This window comes from Amphiura filiformis, chromosome 1 (genome assembly GCF_039555335.1).
Source record: "Amphiura filiformis chromosome 1, Afil_fr2py, whole genome shotgun sequence".
In the NCBI taxonomy this organism is placed as follows: Eukaryota; Metazoa; Echinodermata; class Ophiuroidea; order Amphilepidida; family Amphiuridae; genus Amphiura; species Amphiura filiformis.
This window is the reverse complement of record NC_092628.1, coordinates 10,832,736-10,848,307: the sequence shown is the minus strand read 5'-3', so window position 1 is coordinate 10,848,307 and position 15,572 is coordinate 10,832,736. Positions and strand designations below refer to the sequence as shown.

At 37.7% G+C, this 15,572-nt stretch overlaps 1 protein-coding gene across 2 annotated transcripts in view; it reads left to right on the top strand.

Moving 5' to 3' along the window:
- LOC140152050 (Golgi resident protein GCP60-like) overlaps nt 1-15,572 on the top strand; it is a 53,855-nt gene that overhangs the window by 34,977 nt on the left and 3,306 nt on the right. Inside the window, exons 3-10 of one of the 2 annotated variants that reach the window (XM_072174380.1) lie at nt 950-1,090; nt 2,541-2,654; nt 3,816-3,903; nt 10,810-10,945; nt 11,475-11,597; nt 12,059-12,213; nt 12,905-13,058; nt 14,001-14,042. In XM_072174380.1, coding sequence (XP_072030481.1) covers nt 950-1,090; nt 2,541-2,654; nt 3,816-3,903; nt 10,810-10,945; nt 11,475-11,597; nt 12,059-12,213; nt 12,905-13,058; nt 14,001-14,042 — 953 coding nt within the window. The remainder of the gene's footprint in view (nt 1-949; nt 1,091-2,540; nt 2,655-3,815; nt 3,904-10,809; nt 10,946-11,474; nt 11,598-12,058; nt 12,214-12,904; nt 13,059-14,000; nt 14,043-15,572) is intronic. The other variant, XM_072174434.1, reaches the window with a different exon arrangement.

Here is a 15,572-nt window from a genome sequence, read left to right as displayed (position 1 = left end):
ACTTTTGAAAATCTATCTTTTGTCACTGAAATGCGTATAGCTTAGTGGAATGAAGTCTCATTGTGCCAAATGAGGTATCAAATTACACAAAACAAAATTCTCCATCTATCTATCCATCTATTTTGTAATTAGTATTTTGGGTTTATTTTGCAACCATTGGTTTCAGGCATGCCTTTACACAGCGATCATCAGACAAAAACCTGTGTTTTGTCTGATGATCGCCATGTAAAAGCGTGCGTGAAGCAGATTGTTGCAAAATAAATCAAAATTGTTGTATAGAATTTTTATGTACATGTATAGCAGATCTTTGGTTTTCAGTCGTAGCTATCCATAATAAACACGAAGCAACTTGGTGCCATCTACCATGTTGCACGCTTACAAAGTAGGTCATATTCATGGGAATTTATGAGACTCAAATAAAAATCATCTTGCTACTGTGAGGAGTTCCTCCCAGCCTCAGGTTGAGAGCTACTATTACCACTAAGGCATGATGTGAATACAAATTAAGTGTGTAGGTTGTTTATTCCACAATATGTAGCACAGATTGTGCTTTTCTTGGATAGAATTTTTCTTCGAACTCACAAGGATTTCTTTTTGTGAAGCTCTAGAAAAACAGTACATTGCAGTGCTTCCAAGGATGGGATATATGTTTGTTTGTTTATTTATTTAGTTGTATGTTTGTTTGTTGTCCGTTCGTTCGTTTGTTCAGACAGAGAAGAATGTATACAAATGTTTATGAGTACAATGGTAAGAATATTTTCATGAGGTGAAATAGGGACTGTTCCATCAGCCCTAAATTGAATTTGTGTGCACATAACAATTTTGCTCGCATTTAAATAAAGGTCAGATGCATCAACAGAGGTTTGATCCAGTTTGCGGAGGCCTTGTATTGTTGGTGAAGTACTCTGCATATAAATGATCATCAATTATTTTTTCTGTCATGTTGCAGGAAAGTATGGCAAGATCTAGGCGAGTTATCCAAGGAAGATGCTATGCTGAAATTTTGTAATCATCTAGATAAAAAGTGTGTACAACTCAAACCATATATAGAAGCCCATAGAAGGGAGAAAGAAGAACAAGAGAGAATAAGGTAAGTCTGATCACATGCTGGTATCAGTATGGTTAACTTCCTGATTGAAAGTTAATATGGTTGGCTATGATATGTAGGTCAATGAGTTAAGAGGTTTGTAAACAAGCTTTCAGTTCAATAGAATTGGGCCATTTCATCAACATGTTATCAAAGTCTGCAACTTATATCAAGGCCCTGACTAAAAGTGATTGCAGACCTGTACGCAGTGGGGATGCGGCCACACCTCCCTTAAGTTACAAATATATATTTAAAAAATGTCCCAAAAAATCCCAAATCAGGTTTTTTTAACATATTTTTTTCACAAAATTGACCCCCCTTGGGAAAAAAGTCCACTTTTCCAAAAGCTGCACCCCCAATAAAAAATCCTGCATACAGGCCTTAAGTGGTTGGTTACCGTTTTTACGTTACGGCGCCTGAATACAATAAACTGGCCTCAGCGGGAATCAGAAATTTGACATGCGCAAAGGGCAGCCATCTGGACGCTAAAGAAGCATATAGCACACATCGGTTTTTCAAGGATTTGTGCTGTCATATCCCAGTCTTTCTTATTCCCTGCTTATAATTATATACCAAGTTGTGGTAACCTCTTCCCCCTGAGGGTGCTGTGGCAATCTAGAATTGTATTGTTTAAATTATGTGTCAAGTCATGTATTAATTGCTCATTACCTGATACCTGATAATATCATCTTGAAGGGGAAGTTCCAATCACTGTAACTTTGCCAATAACAAATAAAACCCAAACCACGATAGTCTTTCAATACTATATCAAAGAGGGATAGAACTTCAAAGAAAATATTTGCAAGCCCTGAATTAAAGATTCATCCATTATTTTCCATAAATACTGAAGAAATGAGCTGACAAAAGTGACAAATCAGCCAATCATGTCAATACCATGTCAAACATTCAGATAACTAATATAACCATGGGGAATAAGTATAAAACATGGTCTCACCTCTTTAGTACCCCTTGCTAGATATTGCCGCTGTAGACTCTTATAACCTAGCCCTATTATAATCCCCCTTTCAATATTATTGCACGTTTAGGTGTAGATAGATGCCGTTGGTGGTATCTGGCCAGATGAAGGGGGCTATACCCATACATGTATAGACCCGTGACGTCACACAGACGTCACAGGTCTATTAGATCTGTCGATTAAATGCACTTTTTTGGCCCAGATCTATGCTGTTGCGTATATTTATCAGCGTTTCCAACCCTTTTGAAACCATTCTAAGGCATTCCATGCGCTACAATGTCAAAATTGTGGCTACATCATAGATATCTTGGGCATCTCGGAGCATTACCTGGTTTTTCCATATGAAAGTAATTAAGGTGTTCCATCAAAGCTTTCGTCGTGTGCTGCCACCTAGCGGTGGTTCTGGGAACGTTGCGTCTAGCAATAGCATTAAGTTGTATGGCTAATGCATACCATTTATACCATTATCATTTTCAGAAGAGAAGAGGAAGAAAGAAGACGACGAGAAGAAGAAGAAAGAGAACGACAAAGATTAGAAGAAGAAGCAAGGCGTAAAGTAGAAGAGGAGAGGCAGAGACAGGAGCAGGAAAAGTAAGTACATGTGCATATAGTAAAAGTAAGTTAAGGGAAGGGGTATGAACGTTTGGACAGTATTTATTGTGGGACATTAGAGCACATCAGACATCGAATTGCATTCTGAATACGAAGAATGTCCTTCTGATATCAAATAATTTTGATTTTTGAAATTCGCAATGTAATACACATTTTATGGCAAATCATTAAAAATTGATATTTTTGATATTTAACAGTACTCGAAGTAAACTTTATAAATCTGATGATTTATTCTTAAAGTGTATGTAGGTGGGATGAAAAGCCGACGATCAATTGAAAATTTTGACCTTTCGTATTGAAGATATGGATTTTTTTCCCAAAACACACAAAAAAAAATAGGTCTTTTTGGAAAAAAAATCCATATCTTCAATATAAAAGCTTTTCCTCCCAGCTACATACACTTTAAGAATATATCATTAGATTTATAAAATTTATTGTCATAAAATTTGTATTATATCGTGAATTTCAAAAATGAAAATTATTTGATATCAGAAAGACATGCTTCAGTATTCAGAATGCAATTCGACACGCCTGAGGTGCTCTCATGTCCCACAAAAAATACTGTCGAAACGACATAAACGCTCATTCTAGATCCCTTAAGATAATAAAAAATAGTGGGAGTACCTCTCACATTGAATGTGTGTATGGATATGTTTAGCAGCAATTTTTTTTAAAACGTTTTTAATTTCTCTGAATTGTTTACTTCATACAGAAAAAATACCTATAGACCATTTGACATGTGACATCATTGCCTGGCAGTATGCACACGAATTATGGCAATTTCCATTGTTCTTTGCCCTGCACTGTGCGTACGCATCATAGTTTGCTCAGGGCACATGCATTTTAAATCGTCCACCACGTTTCAATAGTACAAGAACGCCATTAAGCAGTGTAACGGTTCATTCAAGCATATCGATAGACTTGTCCCTCGCCTTTGTTGATAAACAATGATATCAAGTGGTGTATACCCTACCCTTTGGAGTAAACACTGTCAGTGAAACATCCCGTCATTATAAAATCATTTTTGACTCGCATACTTTCATAGAATAGTGTGTTTGGATTAGTTACCTTTTGGAATGAAAACGATTCAGGGATCTCTACTGCTTACTAAGATTTATGATGTTTTTATTCTTTTTGCAGGTTACAACTAAAGGAAGCAATATATCAACAACTTTTACCACAGTTACAGCCATTAGCAAAACAGAGATATCCAGATAATCAGCAACAGGTAAGATACACCCAAAATGCACCCAATACCCTCACAAATTACACCCAAAGTGTCATAAATGCACCACATAACCTCACAAATTACACCCAAAGTGTCATAAATGCACCACATAACCTCACAAATTACACCCAAAGCGTCATGCACCTCATAACCCACAGACTACTACAGACCAATCACAACCAGTCAAAGTCCCCATGTTTTGTATGCTGCGAATTCTCGCATATTCATGAGGGCTAATAGTTCGATCGTGCGTGTCTAACAATCACGCCAGCATTACTTGCTTTGCATGTCTTCAGGTTTACACGAAAGACCGTAAAAATACACGGTAAGTGCGTTACAGTTTCGTCTGTTGCATTTCATGGAACAATCGGCCCTCGTTATCGGATGATGCTGAGACTTTGACTGGTTGCGATTAGTCTGTTATCTTTATCGTCCATGACATAACCTCACAACAGACATGCCAACTAGTATGATTTCACCGTAAAAAGGTAAACATTGACAAATATGCTGTGAAAGGGAGTTTTATTGTGAGGAATAGGAAAGACATTCACTGTGCAAGATGCACATCACAAGAAAATGTACAATTTTATGAAAATACGGTTTTGGGGTGCGAAATATGGTTTTTTGGTCATCTGAGTTCGGAAAACTTGATTTCAAAGTTGGCATGTCTGTCACAAATTACACCCAAAGCATTATAAATGAACCACATAACCTCACAAATTAAAACAAAACATCATAAATGTACCACTTAGCTTTAAGCAGATGTCACATTGTCTGATTAGTAAAGCCAACTTGAATTTTAGCCCATTGACACTTGAATGATTAATGATAGCGCCTGGCTTAAGGGGTGGGGTATGAACGTTTGGACAGTATTTATTGTTGGACATTCGAGCACATCAGACATATCGAATTGCATTCTGAATATGTATGATTTCACCGTAAAAAGGTAAACATTGACAAATATGCTGTGAAAGGGAGTTTTATTGTGAGGAATAGGAAAGACATTCACTGTGCAAGATGCACATCACAAGAAAATGTACAATTTTATGAAAATACGGTTTTGGGGTGCGAAATATGGTTTTTTTGGTCATCTGAGTTCGGAAAACTTGATTTCAAAGTTGGCATGTCTGTCACAAATTACACCCAAAGCATTATAAATGAACCACATAACCTCACAAATTACACCAAAAACATCATAAATGTACCACTTAGCTTTAAGCAGATGTCACATTGTCTGATTAGTAAAGCCAACTTGAATTTTAGCCCATTGACACTTGAATGATTAATGATAGCGCCTGGCTTAAGGGGTGGGGTATGAACGTTTGGACAGTATTTATTGTTGGACATTCGAGCACATCAGACATATCGAATTGCATTCTGAATACGAAGAATGTCCTTCTGATATTTAAATAATTTTGATTTTTTTTAAATTCGCAATGTAATACACATTTTATGGCAAATGATTAAATACTGATATTTTTGATATTTAGCAGTACTCGAAGTAAACTTTATAAATCTGATGATTTATGCTTAAGGTGTATGTAGGTGGGATGAAAAGCTGACGATCAATTGAAAATTTTGACCTTTCATATTGAAGATATTGATTTTTTTCCCAAAAACACAAAAAAAAAATTAGGCCTTTTTGGGAAAAAAATCCATATCTTCAATATGAAAGGTCAAAATTTTCAATTGATCATCGGCTTTTCCTCCCAGCTACATACACTTTAAGTATATGTCATAAGATTTATAAAATTTACTTCGAGGACTGTTATATATCAAAATATCAAATTTTAATAATTTGTCATAAAATTTGTATTATATCGTGAATTTCAAAAATGAAAATTATTTGATATCAGAAAGACATTCTTCTTATTCAGAATGCAATTCGATATGTCTGATGTGTTCACATGTCCCACAAAAAATACTGTCGAAACGCTCAAAACGCTCATCCCAGATCCCCTAAGCTCAAATTGGAAACAAAATGGAGCATGTGACTGGTATTATTTCTTAAAACTGGAAATCCAAAGGTTGTAGAATAAACGTTGCTTGTGTGTGACTTGTACAGATTGAGTTCATTCACGTTGATTTCTGTCAAAGTGAAAGTCTAATGAATAATCAAACAATCTGACAACAACTTCTATTTCTGATGATGTGCGCTGTGAGGCTGCACTCTCATGTGCTCTGTCTTTTACCATCATTTAAACAGGCACAAGACACATACACTGTTTGAAAGTTATATCATCTTGCTTCAGTTTCATCAGAGACTTTATGGACCTATATTTGTGTTGTGTTTTGGGTGATCACGCTTCAAATATTTAATTTTTCATTTTGGATTCTTCATCACTGTGTATTTCATCTGTACCACCATTAAACACTATGCATGTGTTGGTATGTATTGGAGCTTGGATTTGCCTACATATAATAGCATCACTACTTGTTTGGACAGAACTTGCTAATGATCACCCATGGATCATGGATCAATCTACTCAAGTACCCATTAACTCAATGGCCTACTCAAGAGACTTTCTCCTATCAATCAATGAAAGTGTTAAACATCATTCACTTCCAAAGCCTGTGTTTGACACTATTTTCTCATTGGGAATCTCAAGATTTACACCCACAAGAAGAGGAAAGAAAGGTGGCAAAAGTATAGGCATAAACTATCAAGGCCTATAGATACATCTTCAAATGGATTGTCTCTCTTTTCCCTTAACTGCCAGTCTGTCAAAACTAAATCAACTAAGGGTATAGTCACTGACTTGCTTGTTGAGCATGACATTGATATATTTGCTCTCACAGAGACCTGGATGGCTGGTGATGAATCTGATGACTTTTATGTATCCACACTTACTCCACCTGGCTATGATATATTTAATGTACCCCGAGGAGGGGGTGATCCCCATGGAGGGGTCGCTGTAGTGTTCAAGAATGGCTTAAATGTTGCTTCTAAATCTGACAATAGCAATCGTCGCATTAAGAGTTTTGAGTACTGTGACATTGTGTTTACCAGTGGATCGAGATGTTTCACTCTGGTTACCATTTATAGACCCTACCCGTCCCCGTAAATCGTTTTACTGCTGGAATGTTCTTTGAGGAGTTTTCACCATTTCTTCAAGACTATGCCATCTCCAAGGGCGAATTGGTGCTTGTTGGAGACCTGAACCTTCATCTTGATGTGAGTGGCGACCATGATACGCGGAGATTTGTTGACTTAACTGACAGTCTGGGTCTGATCCAGTCTGTTGTTGGCCCCACTCACAGATGTGGCCACACTCTTGATGTTGTCATTTCGCGCGAAATGGACAATCTAGTAAGATCCACTCACGTCCATGACTTAATATCAGATCATGCGCTCATTTCCTGTATCCTGCACCTTGATAAGCCAAAACCACCCCAGAAACTAATAACAGCCAGGAAATTCAGATCAATTGACCCGTCGCTTTCAAAGAGGACATTGTCATATCTGATTTATCTACCTCTCCTGCTTCCAATGTCACTGACGCTGTTATCCAGTATAATGAAACACTTTCCTGTTTGTTAGACCAACATGCACCACCCATTACACGATCTGTGGTGCCCAGAATTAAACAGCCCTGGGTTTCGGATTCTCTACACCAGATGAAAAGAGATCGAAGAAGGGCTGAACGAAAGTGGATTGTAAGTGGCTTAACTGTTGACTTTGAGATCTTCAAAGCAATCCGAAATAAATACAACAGTTCTCTCTATCTTGCCAAATGCACTTTCTATAACAACAAGATTGTGGACTGTGGCAATGACTTCAAGACTATGTTCTCAATCATCGGTGACATCCTTCACAATAAGCAACCTTCTAAGTTTCCTGATCATGACTGTCCAGGTGTCTTAGTAAACCAATTTGCGGACTTCTTCATGTCTAAGATTGTGACTATCAGATCTAATTTACCATCTGGTGGGTCAGATGCTGCAAATTCCAATCAGCTGCAGAGGAACTTACTGTGGAACAATTTCACCACTGTGTCTGAAGCTCACGTTAAGGAGATAATTATCAAATCTCCATGTCCTTCTTGTCTGCTTGACCCTCTCCCTTCTTGTTGGTCAAGCAACAGTTGGATGCTCTTATGCCAGCAATAACATCCATCATAAACATGTCCTTACAGGAAGGTGTGGTCCCAGATCCTCTGAAATCTGCTATCGTAATACCTTTGCTCAAGAAACACAATCTGGACCACAATATACTTAAACACTACCGTCCTGTGAGTAACCTTCCTTACATTTCCAAAGTGCTTGAGCGTGTAGTTGCAAAACAGTTGACTGATCATATGTCCAAACACCACCTTCACGAGCCCCTTCAGTCAGCATACAAACAGTTTCACAGCACAGAAACAGCTTTGATTAAGGTCCACAATGATATCTTATGGGCTATGGAAATGCAAGGTGTCACCATACTTCTGCTGCTCGATCTCAGTAGTGCATTTGACACCATTGATCATATGGTGTTACTCACAAGACTCCAAGACATCCTCGGAATCAATAATGTTCCTTTTGACTGGTTCAAGTCATATTTGTCAAATAGGACCCAACGCGTGTGCATTAATGGAACTTTCTCCAACCTACAGTTCCTCCGCTATGGTGTGCCACAGGGGTCGGTACTCGGACCGCTCCTATTTTTAATTTACATTCTCCCCATTGGCTCGGTCATTCGCAAGTATGGCATGAAACTACACATATCGCTGGCGACACTCAGATATATGTTTCCATCTGTCCTACATCAGCTGACGGTGTGAAGAGTGCTGTGGCAACACTTGAGCAATGTGTTAACGAGGTTCAGACATGGATGTCTCATAATTTCTTGAAACTCAATGCCGAAAAAACCGAAGTCATTGTGTTTGGATTCCACGCTCAGCTTGCCAAGTTCAATCTTTCATCTGTGAATATCGCTGGCATTGATATCCCTGTTCTGGGTAATCCCGTAAAGAACCTGGGGTCATGTTTGACCGCAGCATGACTATGTCTGCGCAGGTGGCTAATATTGCAAAATCTGCCAATTTCCAGCTGATTAACATTGGGCGTGCTCGTAAAATGCTAACCACCGAATCTACCAAACTTGCCATTCATACTCTTGTCACCTCAAGGCTCGACTATTGTAATAGTTTACTTGTCGGCATCAGCGAAACGCTTATCAAGCGTCTTCAAAATATCCAGCGTACTGCTGCACGCCTAATTACCAGGACACGCAAGTATGACGCCATCACAAATGATCTCATTGACATGCACTGGTTACCCATTAAGCAACGAGTTGATTTTAAAATCCTGGTCCTCGTTTACAAATCTTCTCACAAACAAACTCCGGATTACATTTCTGATATGCTTCATGAACAAACTGGTCGCATGAGACGCCTTCGCTCCACAACATCAACAACACTTTTCATTGAACAAAGAACTCAACATTCAACATTCGCGGACAGGTCTTTCTCTTGCTATGGACCCCGCATCTGGAACAAACTGCCCAAACACATCAGAAATGCAGAATCCATTGTCATTTTTAAGAAACTGGTTAAACATCACCTGTTTGGAATTGCGTATAAGCATTAACTTTCTTTGTAATTGTGTATATTTTGAATTGATATTATGTATGTATTTCTTTTCATTTGTTTGCATATGATGTTCTTTGTATGTGTCCAGCGCCTTAGTGCAAGTTTTCTTGGTTTTAGGCGCTATATAAGTTTCAGGGATTGATTGATTGATTGATTTACAAATTGCACTTAAAGGAGTATTTCGTGATCCTAGCATCCTCTATTTATGTCATTTTTCATTAGATATCCACGAAAAAAACCTATTCCCAAAATTTCAGTTGATTTCGATTTTGCGTTCGCGAGTTATGCATGATTATGTGTATTACACTGCTCCATAGACAATGCGTTGCAATTTCGTTCTGGTGCACCAGAACGAAATTCAAATTTCACGATATCTTTGCTAAACGAATTCATCTGCAAGAAATATTTTGTACATAAACATTATGTAGCCAGAGGTTTCCAGTGATATAAAAATCTCAACTTTTTTTGAGAAAAGTGGGGGGATGAGGGTGTGGATCACGAAATGCCCCTTTAAAACGATAAAAGCACTAAACAAAGATTTCAAGTGGCACTTAAAAGACCCCAAATCCTCCATCTTCAATTTGCTGAAATTAGAAATTGCATACAATTCAGAAACTGCTCTGAAAAGCATGAAATGTTGAACAAAACTAGCAAACAATTGCACCTGATTCATTATCCACCATACTTGAAATGTACCATTAATCCTGAAATAACATCTGGGTAAAACTTAAGGTGGTATTGGAGGCATTTTCTAGAAATTTGAAAATGCTTTGAGCATGTTTTAAACAGATTACTTGAGTAGGGTAAAGTACACTGATCAATATGCCTTTTGTTTGGAGCAAATCAGACATATGGTTTCCATAATACATCAATTTATATTTTCTTTGTATCCTATTGTTTTTGTCAATAATCAATATAGTTAATGAGCTAAAAGGACTGGAAAGGCTCATTAATATGTAATTTTTGCCAATATTTTGGTAAAAATCAATGCATAAATGTTCAGTGTATTTCTATTTTACATACTTTTGCCCTGAAACTTAGCCAAAGTGTTTCTAATATGTTCTAATGTGTTATATAGTGAAGTCGCCCTCTGTTTTGCATATTTGCATAATTCATGAGCTAATTTGCATAATGCCTCCAATACCACCTTAAATATACTGGTAATAATCATACTATGATTTATGATTGAAGTACATGTACTCCATTTCTCACATACCAAAACTTTTAGATGATGTATGTGCAAAATGTGCTCCATGAACATATATCTTACAAAGTCGCCCCTCCCATCGAAACTCAAATCAACTTGACAAAATTTTCTTCCTTTTTGTTACAGCAACAAGTCTTTCTACAACAATTACAAGAACACTATTATCAGCAGTATATACAACAATTACAGCAACAGCAGCAGCAGCAAACACAACCTAACCAAATGCAGCAACCACCACACAATCATGGTGCACCACCACTGGGTAAGTAATGAATTGGGTATTGGAAAGAAATGCGAAGAAATTAATGGTCAAATAAGTTGGTATTAAATTCCTTCAGGTCAGGGCAATTTGGAGATCATTTTAAAACACTTCTATGGTTTAAAGGGACATTCAGATCTCAAGCAATCCTAAAATCACAGACTACTACAGACTATTTATCAACAGTCAAAGTCCCCAAGCATTTGACAAATAAATAAATATATACACATGTGCCATTGGGTACCTAATGAAAGACTACATGTCTAATATGTTAATCCTATTTGTCCAGAAAGTCATTATAAAACAATTTTCAGTCACTGAAGCTGGTCATTCATTCACTGTGATGGTGTTAAGGGACTTTCAGAGATTCGACCAGGACCAAAACAATCTGTAAAATTTCCCAAAGTCTCTTAAAGATACTTGATAAATCTGGAATACCCTTAAACCATTTAGCTTTTCTTGTACTTGGAAGTACCATGTCAACATTAGAATGTAAATTATCTCTGCATATTTTGTGATCTATTTGTATCAGGTGGACCAGGAGGTGAGGGTGACCATGCAGGCTTAGCGGAGAATTTTGGCAATTTGCACCTAGGCAATGAAGTCCCACCACCCAATGGTGACGTGACGAGTTTTGAAAACCCCAATGCGGAAGGTAAGATGATCTACTCAAATAAACAAGTTGGCCAATCCATTGGGCTATTCCAGTTGAAACCCATACACCCCCTATGGAAGACATGACCTTAATCATCCACACATATTTCAAATGGAGTCACCCATTCAGATCGATAACCCCATTTGAAATTCATGCTGACTATGCTTAAAAGGAATTTGTCATTTTAGCTTACCAGAACGTAAGATCATTCACTGCCCATTAATCAATTAATGAATGCTACTGCTTAAAACAAGAAACTCGCCCCCATCTATATATGGAAGTTCTAGCAAATCGCTAGCAGTTGAGTTGTAGTCAACTCAGGAGTGATGCTGCTCCGACTTTTGACGTTTGAAAACAGGATACGACTTTTGGTCAGTGATCGGAGAGCGCCAACATTGGCTTTCAGAGTGGCACGCAGTATAAAACAGCAAATAATTCTATTTATTCTTCTTTTGTAATAGTTGCAGGAGAGTCATTACCAGAATTAGCCAAAGCATCTTGTTGGACTAGACCAAATATCAAAGAATTTAAAGGCCAATTATCAAAGGAAACTGAGTCAACCATTCGGATAGGACATGGAGAGACTGTTACCGTCAGAGTGCCAACACATGAAGAGGTTTGTTATGTGGAAGTTTTTTGTGTGTGATTTCAAAATGTATTTTCAGAAAGAAAGTCATTGGCTGTGACTCATTATTGGAAAAGAGAACACATGAAACAAACATGTTTGGTTGGGATGGAATCAACACTCGACCGGCAGTCGATCGCCGGATCCAGGCAGTTCTGTCCAGTTGGAGCCAGTTTCTATTGTTCTAAAAATGGAACACGGTTCAACCGCCGATGAAACAGCGGTCGAGTTTTGATTTCATCCCTAAAGAAACTGTAGTCGGGCCTGTGGAAAAATTGGAAAATTGTTCCCCACAGTTGCATTTAGAGTCATCACAACAGGAAAATTGCACTGCAGTATAGCATATTTCAAGGTCAGCCTGTGATATATTCTACCCTTAGGCCCATACCATACTAGCAGTTGCAGCAATTGAGAGACATATCGCTAGGGATTAAATGCTAGTAGTAGTGATTGTTCAAATGCCACCAGCAATTCAGTCATTGTGATCTGCATGTCTATCAATTTGCTTGAGTTCAACTAGGGCAAGCTAGGGACTTCTGATCGATATATCAGCCAGATAGTGAGCAGATGTAGACGCCATATACATTAAAAAAAACACTGTAATTTGCGACAGCATCATAATATTATAGCATTGCAGTCACTGAATCCCTTCATTTATTCCACATCTTTGTATTCATTGCAGGGCAAGTACATATTCTGGGAATTTGCAACAGATTATTATGATGTTGGTTTTGGTTTATACTTTGAGTGGACGGTGGCGCCTAGTACGGCGATCAGTGTACATGTGAGTGACTCCAGTGAGGATGAGGAGGAGTATGATGCGGAGGCAGATGGAGGTAAGATAAAGATATATTGAAGATATGTGTCCGATACTTTTTCCCGTACACCTGTGACGTTTCCCAACAATATTGTGAATTAACATATTGTTTGTAATGGTCACTCCCTTCCAACAAATGGCTATTCCATTTAAATTTCACACTACCCATGCGAGAGATTTTGGAAATATTTTCCACAGGGGGAGTTAGAATTTCAAAGCGAATGAACACAAGAGCAGCTCCATTTGAAACTCACCCTCCCTCAGTTGAAGATTCAGGTTGAATCTTTCTCATAGTGTGAATAATTCAAATGAAGCTGCTTAATGTGTTCATTCTATTTGAAATTCATACTCCACCTGTGGAAGATATTTCCAAAATCTTCCACAGGGGAGGGTGGATTTTAAATGGAATAGTCCAATGCACCTAACGTCTTTTCAATGAAACTGTTGCTAAAATGTTGAAAATACCATGTTATATTATGGGAGTAAGCTTCAATTGGATGTCATGATCGGGGATTTGGCCCAAACCTATCGCAAAGCTCAGATTCTGTAGATGAGGACAAATTAAAATTAAGGTGGTTGCTAGTTAAGATCTGGACCTAGTGAGTAGTTGTGGACAGTGACATTTAGGAATAAGCTTACGACTGGAAGGGGTTTTTTTTACCGCAACTTGACTGTGTTGAGGCTGCAATCTAGAGCCTTTATTATAAGGTCTATGTCCAGAACCATCAAGGCACAAAATCAACAGTATAATATTTACATAGGCTCTGGACTCAGTACTAGTAATAATATTGATGAAAAAAAGTGATTTTTTTCAACATTTTGTCATGTGGTTGTCATGTATGAAAAGCAAGTCCCATAATTCACTGGCTTCAGTCCCACCTAAAATAAGAAAATATGGTTTACTTGACCGGTTTTGCCTCGGTGTTTTGATACCATTTCTCTTGCGTTTTACTTCCTGCAGCCAATAGGAGGAATGACCCAGAAGGTGGAGGCACAAACCCAGGTTATATTATACCATTTGTCATCTGTTTAACACAGCACTGGCAGAAAATAGTATATGCACCTGTAATTTTATAATAATTATTGAAGGCTTATTTATGCTCTTTAGAATCATCAAATGCGGTTGATGAACATGACAAATTCTAACCTTGCCTGGTCTTGTATATCAACAATAATCCATACAGCAAAATAGTCATCAATCATAAATTTCTTATTATTTTGAATGTACTCAATGATAATTAGACCTGTTTTTCTTATTGTTTGATCATTGTATACTTTGTTCAACTCGAAATAGGCGAAAATAATTTGTTTTTTTGTTACTGCGCACATCATGACATCCCATCTTGTGCACACATAATTTCACAGAAACTTGCATAAGGTGCAGTTAGCGTAGTACCGTTATGCAAAGCACACTTAGTGTAGTACTGCGCCCAACTGTGTATATCGTTTTATATCAATCCATGGTGTTATGAGTCCTGCCTATTACGAGTTGAACAAAACATAGTGAATACATTTTATTGCACTTTTTAGCAAGATGCACTTACAATATATAGTACCACACTGTAGAAGTAGGAACACATGATATACATAGTGACTATGGTGTACATGTTTTAACATTTTAAGATTCTGTTATACATAATACTACCATGCTAACACTGCCATTGCATGGTAGTCATTAGCTTTATATCATAATCTTTTTGTATTTACTATTCTAATGTTACAATTGTTTTGAAAAAGAAGTCAATGTTATTGTTATCCAAATGGTTACATTTTAAGCTGTTTCAGCACATCACATCAAAGCTACCTTTGGGTGTTTTGGAATTTTTATTTATTGCATCATTGGAATTTTTATTTATTGCATCATTCATCTTACTAGTTATAACTACACAGTTGCTAAGGTCCACATAGGCACTGAAAGTGGTGTGTAGAATCATTTCGATCATGTTTCGATGTAGTGCATATATAGCCTGATATATAGGCTGTTACTTCAAGTTGAAATCCATACACCCCCTATATTGCAAAGTCACAAGTAGGTAGTTTCGAGACATCTTGACTGATTTGACTTGATTTTCTTGTTTGCCACACACCTGTACAAGCCAGTAGTATGTCCTTTGTGATTGGCTCATTGTGCCCACATTCACCAAGGACAAGCTTAGTAAAGTTTAGTGAAATGGACCCCAGCTGCCACTAAATCATCGTAACGTCACAAGTTGGTAGTTTTGAGACGTCCTGCCTGCTGAGTTGATGTTCTTTGTTTGCCATGCACCTGTACAAGCCAGTAGTGTGTCCTTTGTGATTGGCTCATTGTGCCCACTTCCCATGAGTGACATGCAAACATGGTGGAGTCAAGACTCTACTACTAGTACTAGTTGTACCACTTTGGACTTACAGACATACTATTGGCTTGAACAGGTGCTTGTGAAACAAACAACATGTACCTACGCAGGAGCCAGGATAACTCAAAACTACCAACTTGCGACTTTAGGCTCATTGTTTGGCAACAGGTCATATATCTTACATCATGAAATGAGAA